Source organism: Salmo trutta, chromosome 33, assembly GCF_901001165.1.
Source record: "Salmo trutta chromosome 33, fSalTru1.1, whole genome shotgun sequence".
In the NCBI taxonomy this organism is placed as follows: domain Eukaryota; kingdom Metazoa; phylum Chordata; class Actinopteri; order Salmoniformes; family Salmonidae; genus Salmo; species Salmo trutta.
The window spans coordinates 39,897,969-39,913,982 of NC_042989.1; the positions used below are offsets into that span (position 1 = coordinate 39,897,969).

Sequence of the window (16,014 nt, forward strand, 5' to 3'; positions counted from 1 at the left end):
GGGAGGGAGGGAGGAAGGGAGGACAGAGGGAGGGAAGGGAGGGTGGGAGGGAAGGAGAGAGGGAAGGGGAGAGGGAGGAAGGGAGGACAGAGGGAGGGAAGGTAGGGAGGTAGGAAGGGAGGACAGAGGGAGGGAGAAAGGGAGGTAGGAAGGGAGGGAGGGAGGAAGGGGGGAGGGAGAAAGGGAGGGAGGTAGGAAGGGAGGCAGGGAGGGAGGGGGGGAGGGAGGAGGGGGGGAGGAAGGGAGGGAGGGGGGAGGAAGGGAGGGAGGGAGGAGGAAGGGAGGAAGGGAGGGAGGGAGGGAGGAGGAAGGGAGGGAGGGAGGGAGGGGGGGAGGAAGGGAGGGAGGGGAACAGGGTATCCACACGTTTCCCTTCTTCCGGGTGCGTTCCAACAGTGTCCCGACAGGCGCATTTTTGGCAACATGAGAGTTTCAAGACAAAATAAGTATTTGAGACCCCCCACCTTGAATGTTTTTTTTTAAGTAATTAATTGCCATATTATAATCGGACATAAATTATAACAGACACACGTAAGAGATTCAACATGGTGATTTTGAATATTAATGCATAAAACAACAACATTAAACATTTTTGTTTTATTGGGACAAGTGTATAAAGCATGGAAAAATACAAATATTTCACAAGTTTCACTCACACCATTGGGTAGCTGAATATGTTACATGTTTGAGATGCTGTTTTGTTAAGAAAAAATTAATAAAAGCTGTTGATCTGAGAAAGTACAGAACTATTATAGGAAAAATACATCAATTCAGAGCGACCAAGACACTTAATAAGCCACATGTTTTCACAAGGATATAGCTATATCTTATTCATGAATGCAGGTTGAAGAATTCTTCCCAAAGGCTGATTATCTCCATAAATCAGTTCCAAATGGCAGCCTATTCCCTTCATAGTGCACTATAAAACCATAGGATTCTGGTCAAAAGAAGTGCACTATAAAACCAATAGGACTCTGGTCAAAATAAGTGCACTATAAAAGGGAATAGGGTGCCATTTGGAATACATCTCATATTATCTAAAAAAATAAATTAAAAAAAAGCATTGATAATTATCCAACTACTGTAGTGTTTAACCTTAACACACTATCAGCAACTTCCCCCTTGGATTGTCATTTGCATGCATGTTCTCTATATTATTGCTTGTGTCAACCAAAGTATGCCTAATTTTTTTTTAATTCATTGAGGATACATTCACTGTGTAAAACAAAGAACATGCAGTACATACTGACACACTATTGAAGGTCTGGGATTGTTGTTGTTGTCATAATGCAAACTGTCGGCCAAAGACACACTGACGAAAGCATGCACTTGTATATACACAGTAGCTTAACACATCAAAGTTCTTTTTTTTTTTTTGAACCGATTAAGCATTTTCATTGTTCACATTGACACCAGCTGATTGCACAATTCAGAGTAAAAACAGGAATGTTCCAGTACAGTTCATATATACGGACTATGAGGCGATGTTTAAAGCTGTAGTCTTATTTTGCTTTTCAAGGTCACGTTTCAGCAGATGGGAAGACATGTCATAATGTACATCCCAAATGGCACCCTATTCCCTTTTTATAGTGCACTTATTTTGACCAGAGTCCCATGGACCCATAGTGCACTATACAGGAAAAAGAGTGTAACTTGGGATGTACACATTGTTTGTTTACATTTTAAATCTGTTCTTCAGAAGAATACTGTGATGGAAAGAGAGAGAGAGCTTTAAGGAATATTACCAGTCTAAATGTAATACACTTTTAGGTCAGTTTCCCAGACCTACTGTATATTAAGACTAGTCCTGGACTAACAGGCATGTTCAATGGGCGAAAGTGCTTTTTTCATGTCCAGGACTAGCCTTACTTTGTGCCCAGGAAACCGGCCCTTCCAAGTTTTTTTTTAACCCCTGCTAAAATAAAGGATTTAAAAGGCAAAAAGATGATTCTCTAATCTCCCAGTGTATTCACACCTGTCCAAGGTTGGGACTCAGACTGATGTTTATACATATAAAGAATCAGGTTTCCCAGACACACATTAACTGAGTCTCTATTGAAATTGCTTTCTAGTTCAGGACTAGGCTTAATCCATGTCTGACAAACTGCTCCTAAATCAAACACGAGGTTTCTTTCAAGGCTGTTGTAGGAGCAGAAGAAACGCACACCTATTTAGGCGAGGTGCTGGCTAGCGGAGTGGAACACTTTAAAAATTATATAAAGGAGAGCCGCACACACTCTAGGAGCTCAGACGCAAAAATGTTTATGTCCAACGTTTCGACAGACAAGCTGTCTTCATCAGGGTATAAATCAAACACAAGGTTTCTTTCAAGAATGTATCAATGGAAAATCTTTGTAAGCGAAACAGGTGCTGCACTTTGAAGGACACAGCTCAATGGAATAATAGTGTCCCAAATGGCACCCTATTCCATATATAGTGCACTACGTATGACCAAAAGTAGTGCACTATGTAGGGAATTAAATCACTGCAAAGTCTCACTAAGAATCACAATGATTCTACTCTAAAACAAAGACGAACAGAGATAACCAACTGTCCTTTGTGTCACTCAGAAACAGTCTGCCACTCTCAAGGAAGTTAGCTGCAGGCTCTTAAAATGTTACTTATCAACCAAGAGCAGCAATGATTCCTTTTCCCCGGGAACAACTGCAATTACAACATATAGATCCAGAAACAAGATGGTAAATTGTATTTTTAGCTGTCTTTTTTTGAGTATTGTAATAAGGATTAATATTCTTTGTCGTCATATGGTGTCATATAAACTTAAATCAAGTGAGTGAATGTTATAAGAAATGAATGTATTACTTTATACTGACCTACCTTTCCAAGCACAAGGAGAAAGTACACACACACAACATAGTCAAAAATACATTGAATTTGGATGTAAAATGAATGGCTATGTTTGTGTGATTTAAGGTCAAAAGTGCTTCAAGCCTGGAGGCACTTCCATCTTGAAAATGTATAAAGAATCAAAGTAGTAGTGTATCTTCACAAGCCAGCATCCTCCCACAAGTCATATATTTATGACTTGATACATTTTTCTTTTTAAACAGCTCCCCAAATCACAGATCCCCTCTTAATATCAAAACCATCCTTTTGGTTACAGTAAAAAAAAAAGAAAAAAAAAAAAGGTGGTTAGAATCTAATCTATCAGGTCATAATTATTAATTATTAATTATTACTAAACAAGCAAAACTCAAAAGAAATTGCCGCCATGACAATTCCTTTCAATTTCCCTTGAATTTTGCTTGTGTAGGACAAGGAGAGCTCTATCCATCTCAGAAGGAGTGGTAGTGTTAATTTCATTAAGGACACAGGAAACTGGCACATGTTGAGGGGGGGGGGAAGGGAGATTGTATGGGGAATAGGTACATCGGAGGAGGGAAACGTAAGGAATGGTGTTGTTTTCTTTCCCAGTGTCTTGTTCCTCCTGTAAACCCTTCAGTCCATTAGATCACCCAAAATGGCCTTGTCTTAACCGAAGAAGCCCAGCTTCTCTCTAAGCCATTCCTCTGTCAGGTCCTCCGTGTTTCTGATCTCAAACACCTGGAAGAAATGAGCAAGAGCCGATAGAAGACGGATTATTGCCCTTTTTTACAAGAAATAAGTCAACATCTTTTAGCCAATTTCATGTAAAACACATACTAATATATTTATGGATTTAGCTGTATTTCAGTACTAGTTTATTACTAAATACAGATAGCATTGAGCTCCAAAGATGAAAAAAAAAAAAAAAGAAAAAAAAGTTAAAACACTAACCTTGGTCAACTGCACTGTTTGCACCAGTTTGTTTTTGCTTCCGGCATACATCATCTGTTGCTCAGGTTTACATCCTGAGAGAAAACAATAATAATAATAATAATAATAATAAACAACAACAATAATAATAATAATAATAAACAATAATAATAATAATAACAACAACAACAATAATAATACATAGTAAAACCAGAGAAATAGAATGAGGAAGTTCAATGATATGTTTCACTACAGGTAAAACTAAAACCTGCTATATGCATGTATTGGCCTATTTATCGCCTTTACCTTCCTTATCCTACCTCATTTGTACACACTGTATATAGACTTTTTCTCTATTGTATGTTTTGTTTATTCCATGTGTAACTCTGTGTTTGTTGTATGTTGTCGAACTGCTTTGCTTTATCTTGGCCAGGTCGCAATTGTAAATGAGAACTTGTTCTCAACTGGCCTACCTGGTTAAATAAAGGTGAGAAAAAAAGTAACTTAAATTACACATATTTTACTATCCAATAATAATAATAATAAATAATAATAATAATAAGGTAACCTTAGTTACCATGCCCTCATTGGTTAAAATGGCATACTGATGGGCCAACACATGTTGTTACAGGTATAGTAGCTACAGGGATGTTGAGGTCCGGATCTTATCTTACCCACTGGGCTGGAGAAGATGAAACAGAGAGGGTAAGAAACTCGCCCGTCATCATGTTCGTACTTGTAGCTATACACCACAAACGTGCAGAAGGTTAAAGAGAACTTTTAGGATTAAAATAGAGATTTGACTGTTGCTCAAAACTTTCACTTAAAAAAAAAAATCACGCAGTCATGTCAATGGGAGAATTTGTTTACGTCCCTGTTAGTGAGCATCTCTCCTTTACCAAGATAATCCAATCCATCTGACAGGTGTAGCATATCAAGAGGCTATTTAAACAATCATGATTTTTACACATGGGGACAATAAAAAGGACACTCTTAAAATGAGCAGTTGTCACACAACACAATGCCACGGATGTCTACATTTTGAGGGAGTGCACAATTGGCATGCTGATTGCAGGAATTTCCACCAGAGCTGTTGCCAGAGAATTGAATGTTCATTTCTCTACCATAAGCCGTCTCCAACGTTGTTTTAGAGAATTTGGCAGTACATCCAACCGGCCTCACAACGTGTAACCATGCCAACCCAGGACCTCCACATCCAGCTTCTTCACCTGGGGGATAATCTGAGACCAGACACCCGGACAGCTGATGAAACTGAGGAGTATTTCTGTCTCTAATGAAGCCCTTTTGTGGGGAAAAACTCATTCTGATTGGCTGTGCCTGGATCCCAAGTGGTTGGGCCAATGCCCTCCTAGGTCTAACCATGGCTACGACCCTGCCCAGTCATGTTTAATCCATAGATTAGGGCCTAATGAATGTATTTCAATTGACTGATTTCCTTATATGAACTATAACTCATGTAAAATTGTTGAAATTGTTGAATGTTGCTTTTATATTTTTGTTCAGTATAGATGAAAGGATATCTTGGCTGTCTTTCAGGCAGCTCATCCTTCAAATCATCAGGAGAAATATCCTAGAGAGAGAGAGACAGACAGAGAGAGAGACAGAGAGAGAGACAGAGAGAGAGACAGAGAGAGAGACAGAGAGAGAGACAGAGAGAGAGACAGAGAGAGAGACAGAGAGAGAGACAGAGAGAGAGACAGAGAGAGAGACAGAGAGAGAGACAGAGAGAGAGACAGAGAGAGAGACAGAGAGAGAGACAGAGAGAGACAAGGTATTCAAGGTTAAATATGTACTGTACAACAGTAGGTTTACACTACATCATACAAGACACTATAAGAGGGTGTGAGGATAAAACACTTAACACTGACGGCATCATACAATAACCAATCTGGCAACTTACCTCATGTTCTTCATCAAGGATGACAAGCTGCTTGTCCTTGTCAATCTTCACTGAGAAAGAGAAAACACACACACAAAAAAAATATTTAGATAAAATATTCCTCAACAGTCAACATGTTCGTCCTCCCCAAGCACTTGACCCTAGCACAATATGTATGTAGAAGCAATAACGGATACTGATTGATTTATGATTAGGAGGATACTGATTTATGATTAGGAGGATACTGATTTATGATTAAAGGATACTGATTTATGATTAAAGGATACTGATTTATGATTAAAGGATACTTACCGATTTGTGACTAAGAGGATACTTACCGATTTGTGATTTAGAGGATACTTACCGATTTGTGATTTAGAGGATACTTACCGATTTGTGATTTAGAGGATACTTACCGATTTGTGATTTAGAGGATACTTACCGATTTGTGATTTAGAGGATACTTACCGATTTGTGATTTAGAGGATACTTACCGATTTGTGATTTAGAGGATACTTACCGATTTGTGATTTAGAGGATACTTACCGATTGTGATTTAGAGGATACTTACCGATTTGTGATTTAGAGGATACTTACCGATTTGTGATTTAGAGGATACTTACCGATTTGTGATTTAGAGGATACTTACCGATTTGTGATTTAGAGGATACTTACCGATTTGTGATTTAGAGGATACTTACCGATTTGTGATTTAGAGGATACTTACCGATTTGTGATTTAGAGGATACTTACCGATTTGTGATTTAGAGGATACTTACCGATTTGTGATTTAGAGGATACTTACCGATTTGTGATTTAGAGGATACTTACTGATTTGTGATTTAGAGGATACTTACCGATTTGTGATTTAGAGGATACTTACTGATTTGTGATTTAGAGGATACTTACTGATTTGTGATTAGAGGATACTTACTGATTTGTGATTTAGAGGATACTTACTGATGATAGCAGCATTGTTAGTCTCCTTCCGGAAGCGGAATTCCCGTAGCTTTTTAACGAGGTCTCCGTCAACGTCACACACAACCAGTGATTCGCTCTGGAAGTAACAGATAGAAGGTGATTCATAAAGCCTCTCCGGAGTTGGAGTGCTGATCTAGGACCAGACCCCCGGACAGCTGATGATAATAAAATACAATTACGTAGACAGGGGAGACCTGATCCTCGGTCAGCACTAACTCAGAGATGCTTAATGAATATGGAGGCCAGGAATAAGAATTGTTATGATGTCTCATTTCAAAAGGAGATCAGATCCCTCTAACACATGATTGGGAACTTTTGATGATAGCCTTACAGAATAATTATTGAGATGGACATTAGATATATCTTAGATAGATAGAGATATGTATAGATATATCTCTGAACTTGCAAATTCTATTAAATAGTGAGACATTTTTAGCGATCAATAAACAGACCACACCTGATAAATGATGCGTCTTGGAATGAGCAGGGATCTTCGTTTATGTAACATCCCAGAATCATTGTTCACGACGGGTTAAAATTCCTTTGTTCAATGGCCTAGTCTGGATATGATTTGACAGGTAACAGGAAATACCGACGTGCACTGATTTAGCAACTACAGGGTTATACAAATATATATATAGTACCTCTCAAATACGAGAGATGCGCATCCCTGACAATGCCGAGTTGAATTTGTCTTGAAGCCAAGTTTAGCTAGCTAGCTAACTAGATAGGTCTTGCAAACTACAGGAAATGCGAATCTAGCTAGCTAGCTGGCTGGCTGGCTGGCTGACATGCATTTTATACACAAAGCGCATATAAATCTGACAGAATAGTCACGGCACTTTGACGACCTGAAATGAGCTAGTTCCATCGAGTAGTTATAGGGTAATTACATGGGAATTTGATGTGGCTAACTTTCTCAGAAAATGCATGGGGGGTTTTATCCGTTAACCAGCTTGCTAGCTATGCTATGCTATGCTATGCTATGCTCCATATCGTGACATGTTGCAGCAGATCACATTGAGCTGGGTGGAACAACTGCATATTTAAAAACAAAAAAAAACATGCGAAACTCGAATTAAAGAGACGATTATACAGGTAGAGGATATCAAAAACGATTGCAAACTTCAAAATAATCCCTAGCCAAAATACATTTAGTGAGGTTTTTTTTTTTTTTTTTTCTTTCAACCCATCTCAGGAACAACTTACCATTTTCCCTGAAGCGCAGACTCAATTGTTCTGTCTAGACCGGAGGAGGGCAGTACAGAACAGTATTTTTTATTTCGCCCACATATGATCTCATGACTCTGATATGACCAATCCGCCCCCCCCATCCCACACACCAATTTAAAATCATTATTGGGAATATTTTTCCGTATCATGTCATACTGTACTAGTTAAATTTTACTCATATAAAGTTGAAAGAGAAAAGGGTAGATATACTTTTATTCATTTTCGATTTTTTGTTTGTTGTAATAATTTTTTTTGGTCGACTGCAATCCCAGAAAATGTGTGTGAGTCTGGAACGCAGCCATGTTTCCTTCCGCCCAGCGGCGCGTCATATTCTAGGCGTGAGGGCAGACTCTGCACTTCCTTTATTCCAGGACTTTTACACAGTCATATTTTTTACTTTGCTGTTATCTCTCAACTGGCAAATTCTTGTTGTTTCTAACTTTAGAATTTTTGTTAAAGACGTCCCTCTTTTGTCGAGGTAATGTTGAAAAGCCGAACATACTTTAAAAAAACAACAACATTTCTTTATTGTACATCGTTGAGCAGCATAAATATGTAGAATCAAGTTGGTGGATAGCTAATGTTAGATAACGTTAGCTGTACGTCGAGACAGCTAGCTTTCTACATGTGAATAACACTAACCAGCCTGCAATCCAGTTTAATTTAAAGTTTATAGGTAGCTTGTGATATCTAAACTATGTTGCTATTTACTTCCGGCTGTTATAACTCAAGTAGCTAATAGCCTATAATAGGTTATGCTTCAGACCTAACAACTTTATCCCCCCCATTACCTTTCAGGACATGGATTTCTCGGTGAGTTAGCTACTTTTATCAATCACGTTTATTATCAAGGTATGCCTGTTTTAAGATGGTAAATGTGTTGGTGAAGATTGTGGTAGCAACCTCCCTGTTTTTCTTGCATGTAGCTGGCAGATGCCATAGTAGACGATGTCCCGGGCCAAGCTGAGAAAGCAGCTAACCCCAACCCAGCCGCCTCCAACGCCCCTCCGCCCACTAACCCAGGATGGCCTGGTGCGGCCCCCGGAGCCCCCACACAGCCCTCTGCTCCTGGGGGATTCCCTGGGGGGCCACAGTCTGGTTCAGGGGCCCCAGGGCAGTTCCCTGGAAGTCAAGGACCCTTCTCTTCCGGTCCTGGAGCACCAGGGCAGTATCCTGGAGCTCCCTCTGTCCCTGGTGGGTTCCCGCCCGGCCCAGGGGTACCGGGACAGTACCCAGCTGGGCCTGGAGCCCCGGGACAGTGCCCAGCTGGGCCTGGAGCCCCGGGACAGTACCCAGCTGGGCCTGGAGCACCAGGACAGTACCCAGCTGGGCCTGGAGCACCGGGTCAGTACCCAGCTGGGCCTGGAGCCCCGGGTCAGTGCCCAGCTGGGCCTGGAGCCCCAGGACAGTACCCAGCTAGGCCTGGAGCCCCGGGTCAGTGCCCAGCTGGGCCTGGAGCACCGGGACAGTACCCAGCTGGGCCTGGAGCCCCGGGACAGTACCCAGCTGGGCCTGGAGCACCGGGTCAGTACCCAGCTGGGCCTGGAGCCCCGGGACAGTACCCAGCTGGGCCTGGAGCCCCGGGACAGTACCCAGCTGGGCCTGGAGCACCGGGACAGTACCCAGCTGGGCCTGGAGCACCGGGACAGTACCCAGCTGGGCCTGGAGCACCGGGACAGTACCCAGCTGGGCCTGGAGCCCCAGGACAGTACCCAGCTAGGCCTGGAGCCCCGGGTCAGTACCCAGCTGGGCCTGGAGCACCTGGGCAGTTCCCACCTGGTGGAGCCCCCGGCCAGTTCCCTGGAGCCCCCATGCAGTACCCGTCTGGACCCTTCCAAACTAGCCCCGGAGCACCCCAAGGACCCTACCCCAACGTGCCTTACCCAGGAGCCCAGCCTGGTGGTGGGATGTATGGGCCTGGAGGTCCAGGAGCTGCCTTCTCTCCTGCAGGAGGCACCTTCTCTGGTGGAGGCTTCCCTCCTATCCCCCCTGGATCATGGGGTCCTCGAGGTGGTGGAGGCTTCCCTCCCCAGCCGGGCCACCCAGGGCCCATGGGACCATACGGGGGGCAAGCGGCTCCAGGAGGCATGCTGGTGAGTAAATACATGCTTTTAAAACACCACACATTGCTTGCTTGCTTGCTTGCTTCCTTCCTGGTGCACTTCTGTCCTAGTCTTCACCGGAGGATCTCTGTACACGTGGGGTGGCTCTTTTTGGGGGGGGGGGGTTCTTGCCTCGTTTTACCTTCCTGATTTCGCATGCTTACATTAAGCGCAGCAGTCAGGATGGTGGATCAGAGATTTGCTGCAGGGCTGCAAAAATGGTGTTTGTCTCCAAGAAACAGCACTGCAATAACATTATACTGGTCTGAGGTGTTTTCTGCAGGGCGCAAACCGCAAAAGACAAGGCAAGGCAAAACAACAGAACATTTACAGTAATATCATATTGTATCATTTACAGTAATATTGTAATGTATCATTTACAGTTATATCGTAATGTATCATTTACAGTAATATTGTATGTATTCTTGTCTTTCAGCCCAGACATAATATACCATATCCACCACATTTTTGAAAGCACTGAACTCTTCAGATTTTCAGTCAGATGAGGACACCAGCCACAGAAAATCACCTTGTGGTTTGGTTTAAGAACTACAAGAAAGCAGCAGCATTTTGTATTTGGTTGAAGAGGTTTTTATTAGCTAATACCTGGGGGGGGGGGGGGTGTAAAGGGAGCCCAATAATGTTTGCTGTCATTCAAGTGCAATACATAACCTCGGATTTTTACATTTTATATTATTTCACTCTTAAACTTTCATTTAAAGTCACACTTATCTTTTATAATAACATTTATATGCTACTTTCTAGAAAAGCCAAACATCATTTAGGTAGTAATCCTCCTGTACTCGTGTGTTTGCCAGCGTTGATAAAATGTCCAAATGTGTTAAATATTTGAAATAAAGAATAATATCACTTGTGTTCTGATTGTTTTTTTGTTGCATTGCAGTGTTTAAAGAAGTAGTTTAGGATGTATGCCCTGTTAAATGAATCAAGAGGTGAGTATATATATATATATATATATATACAGGTGGTACCACTATATATATAGCCTAATAGTGCTGAGTATATATATATATATATATACAGGTGGTACCACTATATATATAGCCTAATAGTGCTGAGTATATATATATATATATATACAGGTGGTACCACTATATATATAGCCTAATAGTGCTGAGTATATATATATATATATATACATACAGGTGGTACCACTATATATATAGCCTAATAGTGCTGAGTATATATATATATATATATACAGGTGGTACCACTATATATATAGCCTAATAGTGCTGAGTATATATATATATATATATACAGGTGGTACCACTATATATATAGCCTAATAGTGCTGAGTATATATATATATATATATACAGGTGGTACCACTATATATATAGCCTAATAGTGCTGAGTATATATATATATATATACATACAGGTGGTACCACTATATATATAGCCTAATAGTGCTGAGTATATATATATATATACATACAGGTGGTACCACTATATATATAGCCTAATAGTGCTGAGTATATATATATATATACATACAGGTGGTACCACTATATATATAGCCTAATAGTGCTGAGTATATATATATATATATATACATACAGGTGGTACCACTATATATATAGCCTAATAGTGCTGAGTATATATATATATATACATACAGGTGGTACCACTATATATATAGCCTAATAGTGCTGAGTATATATATATATATACATACAGGTGGTACCACTATATATATAGCCTAATAGTGCTGAGTATATATATATATATATATACAGGTGGTACCACTATATATATAGCCTAATAGTGCTGAGTATATGTGTGTGTGTATATATGTATATATATATATATAGCCTAATAGTGCTGAGTATATGTGTGTGTGTGTATATGTGTGTATATATATATATATATATATATATCCTAATAGTGCTGAGTATATGTGTGTGTGTATATATGTATATATATATAGCCTAATAGTGCTGAGTATATGTGTGTGTGTATATATGTATATATATATAGCCTAATAGTGCTGAGTATATGTGTGTGTGTGTATATGTGTGTATATATATATATATATATATATATATATCCTAATAGTGCTGAGTATATGTGTGTGTGTATATATGTATATATATATAGCCTAATAGTGCTGAGTATATGTGTGTGTGTGTATATGTGTGTATATATATATATATATATATATATATCCTAATAGTGCTGAGTATATGTGTGTGTGTATATATATATATATATATATAGCCTAATAGTGCTGAGTATATGTGTGTGTGTGTATATGTGTGTATATATATATATCCTAATAGTGCTGAGTATATGTGTGTGTGTATATATGTATATATATATATCCTAATAGTGCTGAGTATATGTGTGTGTGTATATATATATATATATCCTAATAGTGCTGAGTATATGTGTGTATATGTGTATATATATATATATCCTAATAGTGCTGAGTATATGTGTGTGTGTATATGTGTATATATATATATATATATATCCTAATAGTGCTGAGTATATGTGTGTGTGTATATATATATATATACAGGTGGTACCACTTGAAGGAAGTTACGTTTCAACTCATCCAGTTATTCCTGTTGTGACTCAGCACTATTAGGCTCATGTAGAGTGTGAGGATCTGGTTTGTTTGGTGTAGGGCGTAGTGGAGACTCTTCTTAAGGGGAGGGTGACTCATTTTTCCAGTGGCGTTTGGAATGTAGGGCGAGGTTCCAGAGTTAGCCAACATAGTCATTTCATTACTCATTATGAGAGATTATTTTTTTTATTTAAATCAATAAGGAAATGTTTTGAATTTGTCAGGAAGTTTGATTTGTATTTCTTCCTTGATATAATAAGGATGTATCTACTTTGTCTTAATTACAACTCAGTGACAGTTTTAGTGGCACCACTAGATAGTGGTCCTTTTCTCTTGACACCTGATACAATGTCACTTAATAAAGCTCATATATTCAATATTCTTACCAATTCTTTATCCAATCCCCTTTTATTAATATTGAAATGTGTACTTATTTTTTTTATTGAAATGTGTACTTCTATTGGGTCTGTTGTTGATAAAGGTAATTTATATTAGTTTAATCTTTTTAACGAAACACTAAGACTGATGACCTGTAATGTTCATGTACCATCTGTTTGAGCCAGTGCCCTATGAACTGCCTCTCCCTACTGGCATAATACCCAGGCTACTGATCACTATAGTAGGGGAACCCATCCCTGGAGGAGACCGGTATGTACTCACACTACTAAACTAGGCTACAGGATTCATTAAACCGTTAATTTGCTCCTTCATTTATCCATTCAATACATATGTTCCAGTAATGCTGACACGGGGTGTTTTCACATATAGTCCTCTTATAAAAGATCTGATCTGTCCTCTTATTAAAGATCTGATCTGTCCTCTTATAAAATATCTGATCTGTCCTCTTATAAAAGATCTGATCTGTCTTCTTATTAAAGATCTGATCTGTCCTCTTATTAAAGATCTGATCTGTCCTCTTATAAAAGATCTGATCTGTCCTCTTATAAAAGATCTGATCTGTCCTCTTATAAAAGATCTGATCTGTCCTCTTATAAAAGATCTGATCTGTCCTCTTATAAAATATCTGATCTGTCTTCTTATTAAAGATCTGATCTGTCCTCTTATTAAAGATCTGATCTGTCCTCTTATAAAAGATCTGATCTGTCCTCTTATTAAAGATCTGATCTGTCCTCTTATTAAAGATCCGATCTGTCCTCTTATAAAAGATCCGATCTGTCCTCTTATAAAAGATCTGATCTGTCCTCTTATAAAATATCCGATCTGTCCTCTTATAAAAGATCTGATCTGTCCTCTTATTAAAGATCTGATCTGTCCTCTTATAAAATATCTGATCTGTCCTCTTAAAAGATCTGATCTGTCCTCATATAAAAGATCTGATCTCTCCTCATATAAAAGATCTGATCTGTCCTCTTATAAAATATCCGATCTGTGCTCTTATAAAATATCCGATCTGTCCTCTTAAAAAATATCTGATCTGTCCTCTTATTAAAGATCTGATCTGTCCTCTTATAAAAGATCCGATATGTCCTCTTATAAAAGATCTGATCTGTCTTCATATAAAAGATCTGATCTGTCCTCTTATAAAATATCCGATCTGTGCTCTTATAAAATATCTGATCTGTCCTCTTATAAAAGATCTGATCTGTCTTCTTATTAAAGATCTGATCTGTCCTCTTATAAAAGATCCGATCTGTCCTCTTATTAAAGATCTGATCTGTCCTCTTATAAAAGATCTGATCTCTCCTCATATAAAATATCTGATCTGTCCTCTTATAAAAGATCCGATCTGTCCTCTTATTAAAGATCTGATCTGTCCTCTTATAAAAGATCCGATATGTCCTCTTATAAAAGATCTGATCTGTCTTCATATAAAAGATCCGATCTGTCCTCTTATAAAAGATCCGATCTGTGCTCTTATAAAATATCTGATCTGTCCTCTTATAAAAGATCTGATCTGTCCTCTTATTAAAGATCTGATCTGTCCTTTTATAAAATATCCGATCTGTCTTCTTAAAAGATCTGATCTGTCCTCTTATAAAATATCTGATCTGTCCTCTTATAAAAGATCTGATCTGTCTTCTTATTAAAGATCTGATCTGTCCTCTTATAAAAGATCCGATCTGTCCTCTTATTAAAGATCTGATCAGTCCTCTTATAAAAGATCTGATCTGTCCTCTTATAAAATATCTGATCTGTCCTCTTATAAAAGATCTGATCTGTCCTCTTATTAAAGATCCGATCTGTCCTCTTATAAAAGATCTGATCTGTCCTCTTATAAAATATCTGATCTGTCCTCTTAAAAGATCTGATCTCTCCTCATATAAAAGATCTGATCTCTCCTCATATAAAAGATCTGATCTGTCCTCTTATAAAATATCCGATCTGTGCTCTTATAAAATATCCGATCTGTCTTCTTATAAAAGATCTGATCTGTCCTCTTATTAAAGATCTGATCTGTCCTCTTATAAAAGATCCGATCTGTCCTCTTATAAAAGATCTGATCTGTCCTCTTATAAAAGATCTGATCTGTCCTCTTATTAAAGATCTGATCTGTCCTCATATAAAAGATCCGATCTGTCCTCTTATAAAAGATCTGATCTGTCCTCTTATAAAAGATCTGATCTGTCCTCTTATTAAAGATCTGATCTGTCCTCTTATAAAAGATCTGATCTGTCCTCTTATAAAAGATCTGATCTGTCTTCATATAAAAGATCTGATCTGTCCTCTTATAAAAGATCTGATCTGTGCTCTTATAAAATATCTGATCTGTCCTCTTATAAAAGATCTGATCTGTCCTCTTATTAAAGATCTGATCTGTGCTCTTATAAAATATCCGATCTGTCCTCTTAAAAGATCTGATCTGTCCTCTTATTAAAGATCCGATCTGTCCTGGTTAAAGTGAACTCTGGGGTAAAAAAAGATATATATATTTTTTAAAGGAGTGAAATAAACGTTGTTTTTGTGTTCACGCTGCTCTTCCCTTTGGATGAGGACTCAACTCTCTTTGCCAGTTCACTTCAACTATTTTGTGGTCCGAGGCCTCTTTGCATTCACATTGGTGTGTTTACAAAGGAACCAACATCTTTTTATAACATTCACTCAATGCACTCTCTGGGTTTTTACAAAGTGCAGGACAAGTCATTTCATCAGAACGTGTTATCGGACAGCTAGACATGCACTACATGACCAAAAGTATGTGGACACCTGCTCGTTGAACATCTCATTCCTAAATCATGGGCGTTAATATGGAGTTGGGACCCCCATTGCTGCTATAACAGCCTCCACTCATCTGGGAAGGTTTTCCACTAGATGTTGGAACATTGCTGCGGGGACTTGCTTCCATTCAGCCACGAGCATTAGTGAGGTCGGGCACTGATGTTGGGTGATTAGGCCCGGCTCGCAGTTGACGTTCCAATTCATCCCGAATCAAGTTCTTCCACACCGATTTTGACAAACCATTTCTGTATTGGCCTCACTATCTGCACA

At 39.0% G+C, this 16,014-nt stretch overlaps 2 protein-coding genes across 3 annotated transcripts; one reads left to right on the plus strand and one right to left on the minus strand.

The window, feature by feature from the left end:
* Positions 1 to 582: 582 nt before the first annotated feature.
* On the minus strand, positions 583 to 7,933 carry gmfb (glia maturation factor, beta). Its single transcript, XM_029730955.1, has 7 exons — positions 7,847 to 7,933; positions 6,617 to 6,713; positions 5,678 to 5,727; positions 5,298 to 5,347; positions 4,431 to 4,513; positions 3,778 to 3,851; positions 583 to 3,564 (listed from the first exon to the last, which is right to left on the minus strand). The coding sequence occupies exons 1-7, from the start codon at positions 7,847 to 7,849 to the stop codon at positions 3,493 to 3,495; spliced, it is 429 nt and encodes a 142-aa protein (XP_029586815.1). The 5' UTR covers positions 7,850 to 7,933; the 3' UTR covers positions 583 to 3,492.
* Positions 7,934 to 8,191: 258 nt separating this feature from the next.
* On the plus strand, positions 8,192 to 10,848 carry LOC115172987 (uncharacterized). 2 transcript variants are annotated; one of them, XM_029730942.1, is made up of 5 exons: positions 8,192 to 8,348; positions 8,669 to 8,683; positions 8,797 to 8,946; positions 8,989 to 9,963; positions 10,409 to 10,848. In XM_029730942.1, exons 3-5 carry the CDS (start codon positions 8,819 to 8,821, stop codon positions 10,476 to 10,478), a joined length of 1,173 nt encoding a protein of 390 aa, XP_029586802.1. In that variant the 5' UTR covers positions 8,192 to 8,348; positions 8,669 to 8,683; positions 8,797 to 8,818; the 3' UTR covers positions 10,479 to 10,848. The 2 variants fall into 2 exon arrangements, with proteins under 2 accessions (XP_029586802.1, XP_029586801.1); XM_029730941.1 differs by having other exon boundaries at positions 8,797 to 9,963.
* The last annotated feature ends 5,166 nt before the right edge of the window (positions 10,849 to 16,014 follow it).